The 8,313-nt window shown below is 41.1% G+C and overlaps 3 protein-coding genes across 4 annotated transcripts in view; 2 read left to right on the top strand and 1 right to left on the bottom strand.

Annotated features, from left to right (window-relative positions):
* LOC106807192 (internal alternative NAD(P)H-ubiquinone oxidoreductase A1, mitochondrial-like) overlaps positions 1 to 8,313 on the top strand; it is a 20,406-nt gene that overhangs the window by 507 nt on the left and 11,586 nt on the right. The window lies entirely within an intron of this gene.
* On the top strand, positions 749 to 1,566 carry LOC106807193 (the record flags this gene model as incomplete). The annotated part of the gene is given in 2 exon segments (XM_014809468.1): positions 749 to 969; positions 1,255 to 1,566. Coding segments are annotated over 2 exon segments (389 nt in total), but the record flags the coding sequence as incomplete, so codon positions are not given.
* LOC106807190 overlaps positions 1,951 to 8,313 on the bottom strand; it is a 10,676-nt gene continuing 4,313 nt past the window's right edge. Inside the window, exons 2-3 of the mRNA XM_014809463.1 lie at positions 2,542 to 2,732; positions 1,951 to 2,327 (exon numbers count right to left, since the gene is read on the bottom strand). Coding sequence (XP_014664949.1) covers positions 2,148 to 2,327; positions 2,542 to 2,732 — 371 coding nt within the window. The 3' untranslated portion in view covers positions 1,951 to 2,147. The remainder of the gene's footprint in view (positions 2,328 to 2,541; positions 2,733 to 8,313) is intronic.

Raw genomic sequence — 8,313 nt, 5'->3', positions numbered from 1 at the left:
CCGAAACAGAATTAACTTTATTTTGTGGAAAAAGTGGAGAATATTTTTCATGATTTTTACTCTTTACGCGGTACGTTAAATCACTTTAAAGGAACAGAGCCTGCTAGGTTCTAGGCGTTATTTTCAGCTAATTTAGGTTATAATTGCGCTACATAAAAAGTTTCATGGTTCAACTCACCATTAGAAATATTTTTTTTTAATGTTTTAAAACTAACGACTACAGTTTGATTACAACGACGGTGGCGCCACTCAAAGCGCACGATCTGAGAAGTTGCGCCAAAACCACTTTCAGCCAAGGCTACAGACCGAGGGTATTTCTTATTTATTCATTAAAAGCACAAAGGATTGTAATAATCTTATATAACACGACATATAGTTTCAGTTATAATAATGGATAAATTTGCCCTAAAAGAATTATCGTTCGGTCTTAAATAGCATTTTAGGTATAAATATAATTGCACTTTTGTGATAAGCCCTCGGTCATTTACCTGCAAATAAAAATGCAAATACGCAACTTTTCAGGGTGGGCAGCACGGTCGCGGGTGTCATGGCGCCGTTAATTTCGTAGCGTTGATGTGTAAAATAATTAATTAAGTATCTGGTGACAAATACATGTGGGTATAGACGATTTGTTATACAGTAAGTACAGTTGTATGCAGTAAAATCCTAGAGGCTACTGTCCCTTTAAGGTTTACGTTAACACAGCTGAGGAGACGCATGCGAGCATACTTCTTACGTTCTGACACAGGCATCTTGAACAACGAGAACGACCCATCTCTTGCCAATGGACGGCCATCAGAGGGTGCTGGAGATGCGGCAGTGGCTGTGGGAGTGAATGAGACTCTACCGGAGGGACACCAGACAATCATGCTCATAGCCGAGGAAGAGTGTTTAGATGGAAGCGAATACAGTCAGACTGCGTATGGTAGCAATCAGGTGCCACAGGGAGAGGAGCTAATAAGCCCAGAGGTAGTGCACAGACCCCTCAACGTGTACAGTAAAGGAGCTACAAATACAGTAATAAAATCCACGAGTAACACGCATTACAGGATGCTTTCACGGTTGTATTCCATTCCAGCACGGCTATTGTTGTCGTATTTTTTCAAGTGCTGATACTTGTAGTAGTGCGTGTCAGTGTTAAATGATTACCTAAAGTGGTGATGATCTTTGTATATTTCCCAGCATTCTATTTCATGTGATATATTCGTGTTTGGTTATTGGTGTGTTCTAATTGTCTGGTTTGTAAAATGGCAGGTGTTCAACAGAGTTGTCTCGCAGAAGGTTAAACTGGAGCGAAAACTGGAAGCCATGCAGGTTAAGTACAATCAGCTAGAGGGTGAAAAGTTGCGAGTTGAGACACAGCTTAATCAGGAAGTGGACGATCTGAAGATGAAGGTAGTTAGTTACCTGTTTAGCATTTAGTTGCCATATTCATATATGCAGCAATTGCATGTAACAAGTACGTAAACGTTGCACAAAGGGTTCTTTTAACAATGGAATGCTAGGGCATTATGTGATTTGCTGGCTTTTTAATGTTGGATGCTGTCGTGTCGTGTGATGGGTGGGTGTTAACACAAAATATAAGTAATTCTGTTCACTTTTTATGGTTAAATTGCTGCATTGTACTTCCTGTTTTACTATATATTGTTCGATGTGAACATACACTCGTGACTCATACATAGCCCATAGTAAGCAATTAATGTCAGGAACATAATTTCAAATCGTCCAGGTTTTTTGGATTTTTAACTAGTTGAGAAACAATCTTATCAGGTAGGAATTTGACGATACGTTTAGTCCCGTTAGTTCTTACTTTTAATGTAAAAAAATGGCAACAAAATTTTTACAAATTTTTATCATAGAAAATTCGTGACTGTGCTTAACTGACAACTGATCTGATATCTGATTGAACTTGATTATATTTTAACAGACTGATGGCATTTTAGTATTCAGTTATCGTGAGTCAAGAAGTTTTTTTTATGGTTCTTTCATCTCGAATATTTTCTTTGACTACAATAAGCTGTGGGCGCACTACTAGTATTGTCTAATGTAACTTTGTAACTCATACAGTACACGGATGAAAATGCAAAGCCTCTATCTATTATCACTGCCACGCTCATTCATCCCTGCACATTTCACAAAAATACACCTCAGAGTAATCCATACTCTGGGGGATACTTACTTGTGTGTGACTGTGCACTTGTCGTCCCAGTTTCTGCTACGTTCTGATGGGCTGGGTACATGTGCATGATAGAAATGTCCGCCATTTCGCCGGGAATGTGATTGGGTGCCGAATCCTGCTCTGGCAAGTGAAACATCTGGTTGACTTCCTACAATACGTCAGTGCTCATACTTGAATCTTGCCGCAAAATCCGAGTTGCTGATACCCACTCCGATGAGTTTCACTTGTTTCGGGTACACATCTTGAATGCAACCATCTGGTTTAACCACCCCCCACAAAAAAAAATTCTACCCTAGTATGACACTGACCGCAGTAGGGTTTCGCTTGTTTCTATAAGCAAATAAGTCTAGTGAGTCACTAACCTGAGTGATTTGTATTTGGAATGTCGTCTGAGGGTTGCGAAAGTGAGTGCGGTAGTGCTTAATAGCCTCATCGCGTCTGTTGAAGCCATTCCTGCAGCGGTAACAATGCCAATGTGCACCCTTGAAGCGCTTCTTTCCGTTGATCGCGCCAACGATCTCACAGCTGTCGCAGCATTGAAGGATTCGCAGACCTGACGGTAGCAACGATGATAATAAATGTATAGTCTGTGAGGATTGGAATTATTACTGGTAAACGTTGGCAAAATATCGTGCTGTTTCTGATCATACACGCAAGGACAGAATTGCATTACCAATTCTCTGAAAAAACAAACGAAGCTGTGATTAAATAAACGTACACTATCTTCGTTGATTTAGCGGGTAACTTTCGGCACAAGGTTTTTGTCCTATATGACAATGACAGAATGAGGGTAAAGACTCTTTTATAACAAGGCAACGAAATGACACCATCATTGTAGTTTTTTCAGTAGAAAACAAAAAATGCTACTTGGAACTCCCTGAGCTGCACCTAGATACAATAATGTAACCCAAACCCAGGATAGGGTTACAACGCGAGTCTATGGTTTTCTGTGGAGGAACCCCTGAGTGAATCACTCAGGGCGGTTTGCTGGTGCGTTTTCAGAGACTAGAACTTCCAAACTGGGTTTATTCTAAACACGAACCTTTCTCTGCTATCCTGGAACTTACTATGTATCACAATACTCTGTATTAAACTAATATAACCTGTTACAAAAATTCGAAGTGACAAGCGGTGGATCTATTGAGCGTAGCGAAGGAGGCGTGTACCCTGTAGGGAGGGGGAGGAAGAAAGGGAGGGGAGGGAGAGGAAGTTTAGAGTGGTACTAGTAGTAGTAGTGAAGGGACCTACTAAACAGCGAAATGTGCTACTAAACAGCGAAATGTGCAGGAATGTGCGCGGAATGTGCAAGAATGTGCAGGAATGTGCAGGAATGTGCGCGGAATGTGCGCGAAATGTGCAGGAATGTGCAGGAATGTGGTACTAAACAGCGAAATGTGCTACTAAACAGCGAAATGTGCAGGAATGTGTGCGGAATGTGCAAGAATGTGCAGGAATGTGCGCGGAATGTGCCAAAATGTGCGCGAAATGTGCAGGAATGTGCACGAATGTGCAAGAATGTGGCGTAATGTGCATCAATAACTGCCGCGATGTATCAAAATGTGTCAAAAATATTATACTAAACAGCGAAATGTGCTACTATTAACTAAAGTCTAAACAGCGAAATGTGGTACTAAACAGCGGAATGTGCGCGGAATGTGTAAGAATGTGGCGCAATGTGCATCAATAACTGCCGCAATAAGCCTTATCGCCAATCGTTAAATATCACCAGATGGCGCCCGCGCGCAAAGCATGATGGGATGGAAAAGGGGGCAACGATCGGCGCTCATAGATAATATACGCACGGCTATGGGTGATAGGAAAGGGTACTAACTATTATATCTCGCAAACGAGTTGAGTTACATGTCTAGAAATCTAGAGGAATATAGACACATGTCTTAGCTATAATCTCTGTAAATTTTCAGTTTGTTGAAGCACGACTAGTCTAATTAATTACTAAATAAATGCGAACCGTATCGCGCATAGGCGCCTATTGCGTGCAGCCGCTATACCGCACGCTATGGTGATAGAAAGGATACTAACTATTATATCTCGCAAGACGAGTTGAGTTGCATTTCTAGAAATCATGAGGAATATAGACACATGTCTTAGCTATAATCTCTGTAAATTTTAAGTTTGTTGAAGTACGAGTAGCTAGTCTAATTAATTACTAAATATATGCGAACGGTATCGCGCATAGGCGCCTATTGCGTGCAGCCGCTATACGCACGCTATGGTGATAGGAAAGGATACTAACTATTATATCTTGCAAACGAGTGGAGTTACATTTCTGGAAATCATAAGGAATAAGACAAATGTCTTAGGCTATAATGTCTGTGAATTTTCAGTTTGTTGAAGCACGATTAGTCTAATTAATTACCACAAATATATGCGAACGGTATCGCGCATAGGCGCCTATTGCGTGCACCGGCTATACGCACGGCTTGGGTGATAGAAAAGGATACTAACTATTATATCTTCCAAAGGAGTTGAGTTACATTTCTGGAAATCATAAGGAATATAGACAAATGGTCTTAGCTATAATGTCTTTAATTTTAAGTTTGTTGAAGCACGATTAGTCTAATTAATTACCAAATATATGCGAACGGTATCGCGCATAGGCGCCTATTGCGTGCACCGGCTATACGCACGGCTTGGGTGATAGAAAAGGATACTAACTATTATATCTTCCAAAGGAGTTGAGTTACATGTCTAGAAATCTAGAGGAATATAGACACATGTCTTAGCTATAACCTCTGTAAATTTTAAGTTTGTTGAAGCACGAGTAGTCTAATTAATTACTAAATATATGCGAACGGTATCGCGCATAGGCGTCTATTGCGTGCAGCCGGCTATACGCACGGCTATGGGTGATAGGAAAGGATACTAACTATTATATCTCGCAAACGAGTTGAGTTGCATTTCTAGAAATCATAAGGAATATAGACACATGTCTTAGCTATAATCTCTGTAAATTTTAAGTTTGTTGAAGTACGAGTAGCTAGTCTAATTAATTACTAAATATATGCGAACGGTATCGCGCATAGGCGCCTATTGCGTGCACCGGCTATACGCACGGCTATGGGTGATAGGAAAGGATACTAACTATATATATCGCAAACGAGTTGAGTTGCATTTCTAGAAATCATAAGGAAATATAGACACAATGTCTTAGCTATAATCTCTGTAAATTTTAAGTTTGTTGAAGTACGAGTAGCTAGTCTAATTAATTACTAATTATATGCGAACGGTATCGCGCATAGGCGCCTATTGCGTGCACCGGCTATACGCACGGCTATGGGTGATAGGAAAGGATACTAACTATTATATCTTGCAAACGAGTTGAGTTACATTTCTAGAAATTATAAGGAATATAGACAAATGTCTTAGCTATAATGTCTGTTAATTTTCAGTTTGTTGAAGCACGATTAGTCTAATTAATTACCAAATATATGCGAACGGTATCGGCCGCATAGGCGCCTATTGCGTGCACCGGCTATACGCACGGCTTGGGTGATAGAAAAGGATACTAACTATTATATCTTCCAAAGGAGTTGTTACATTTCTGGAAATTATAAGGAATATAGACAAATGTCTTAGCTATAAGTCTGTTAATTTTCAGTTTGTTGAAGCACGATTAGTCTAATTAATTACCAAATATATGCGAACGGTATCGCGCATAGGCGCCTATTGCGTGCACCGGCTATACGAACGGCTTGGGTGATAGGAAAGGATACTAACTATCATATCTGGCTAACGAGTTGAGTTACATTTCTAGAAATTTAGATGAATATAGACACATGTCTTAGCTATAATCTCTGTAAATTTCAGTTTGTTGAAGGCACGATTAGTCTAATTAATTACCAAATATATGCGAACGGTACGCGCATGCATACTGACGCCTATTGCGTGCAGCCGGCTGCTAACCGCTCGTGGCGGCGGCGGCGCTAGTAATGCCCCTTTTCCTATCCCATGACGCATTGCTGTTCCGATGGCGATAAGGCTTATGTAATCAAAATGTTAAAAAATATTATACTAAAACCAGCGAAAAATGTCTACTAACAGCGAAATGTGGTAACAGCGGAATGTGCGTGGAATAGGTAAGAATTGGTGGCAATGCCGCACGATCAATAAACTGCTCGCGAATGTAATCAGAAATGTGTTAAAAGAATTATAGGCTACTAAAACCAGGCGGAAAAGTGTGCTAACTAATTTTACAGCGAAATGTGCTACTAACAGCGAATGTGCGTGAATAGGTAAGATGTGGTGCAAATGCGCATGCAATAACGGTCCGCAATTATCAAAAATGTGTAAAAATATTATACTAAACAGCGAACATGTGCTAGCTAAACAGCGAAAAATGTAACGTGGCTAACAACAGCGGAATGTGCGCGGAATGTGTAAGAATGTGGCGCAATGTGCACCAATAACTGCAAACTCCACGACAGATGGCGCTCTCGCTCTGGCTCAATTCTACAATTCATGGCTTCAATTCTCTATTCAATTCTGTATTATCCTGAGTGTGGGAAGGGGCACTGCATGCAGTTTGCAATAACTGCCGCAATGTATCAAAATGTGTAAAAAATGTGTAATAACAAAAGCGAAATGCTAGCTAAACAGCAAATGTGTAAGAATGTGGGCGGCATTGTGTCTCAATACTGCCGCAAATGTATCAAAATCGTGTAAAAAATGTTATACCTAAACCAGCGGAATGTGCGCGAATGGGTAAGTATGTGGCGCAATGTGCATCATAAACTGCCGCGATGTATACAAATGTTATAAAATATTATACTAAACAGCGGAATGTGTACTAACCACGGAAATGTCGGTGAATAGGTAGAATGTGCGCAATTTGCATCAATAACTGCCAGCAATGTATCAAAATGTGTCAAAAATATTATAAATAACACAGTGGAATGTGCACTAAACAGCGAAATGTGGTACCTAAACAGCGGAACTGTGCGTGAATAGGTAAGAAACCTCCTAACAACCGCGAAAATGACGGCGAAATGAACGCGAATGACTGCAAAATCATCATACATAAAATTAAATTAAATTAATGTTTTTATTAAATTAAAGTTAAATTGTTATTAAATTATCTTAAAATTAAATGAAAATGCTAATTAATTTGTAATTAATTAATTTAAATGACGCGATAATGTCCGTGAAATGACGCGAAATGAGGGTCTCTCTCCCCCTCTCTCTCTCTCTCCTTCTCTCCTCTCTCTCTCTCTCTCTCTCTCTCTCTCTCTCCTCTAAAGTCTCTCTCTCCTCTCTCTCTCTCTCTCTATCATTTCCTGCTCCTCTCTCTCTTTCCCGCTTCTCTTCTCTACTCTCTCTCTCTCTCTCTCTCATCTCTCTCTCTCCTCTCTCTCTCTTTCTCCCCCTCTCGCTCTCCTCTCGTCTTCTCTCTCCCCCCCCTCTTTTCTCTCTCTCGCTCTCTCCCCTCCTCCCGGGGCATGGTACTTTCTTTGTGGCGCGTGCTAGCAGATGCTACTCTCTCTTTTGGTCGCCTTTTCTGTACGAAGAGGTTCAGTCGACTTTTGCAGGTTTTTTTTGGTAGGTGTTCGGTGTTGAATGCTTCGTCTTCCGGGTTTCGCTATTGTTTTTGTGTTGTAGCAGGCTTTCTCGTTGTGCTTCGTGCTCTTCATGGTTTCTCGTGCTTTCTTTCTCATCGTGGTCTCAGTGTTTTGTCGCACTGTCTAATTCAGGTTTGGTCGTTCGGGGTCTACTTCTGCGCTTTGCGTCTTCTTCGTCACGGTGCGAAGGTCCTATAGGTCTCATTGAGTCTTGTGTTCCGAGAGGTGTGGGGGTACTTCGGCGTGGTTGTTTTATCGCTTTGGGTGTGGTGCATTGGGTAGGCTTGGATTGAGTCTGTGGTAGAGTTAAGTGAGATCGGTGGAGTTGTCAGATTGTGGAGTTACTTTCGATTTCGTGGCGTAGTGTGTGAGTTATAGGATCGTCGGATGTCTATTGGTTCGTGCGTGGAGTCTGCGTACGTGAGTTGGAGTGTGATTATTCGATCGTGGGCTAGTGGTGGTCCGTGGAGTTTGGTGGGTATGGTGGTGTTTCTCTGCCTCCGCTGGTGTTAAGTTAGGCTTCTGTGAAGTTGTTGAGTCCTCTCGTGTGGCTGTCGG

This window comes from Priapulus caudatus, unplaced genomic scaffold (genome assembly GCF_000485595.1).
Source record: "Priapulus caudatus unplaced genomic scaffold, Priapulus_caudatus-5.0.1 Scaffold200, whole genome shotgun sequence".
NCBI lineage: Eukaryota > Metazoa > Priapulida > Priapulimorpha > Priapulimorphida > Priapulidae > Priapulus > Priapulus caudatus.
The sequence above is the reverse complement of the archived record's forward strand: the minus strand, read 5'-3'. Positions and strand labels throughout refer to the sequence as shown.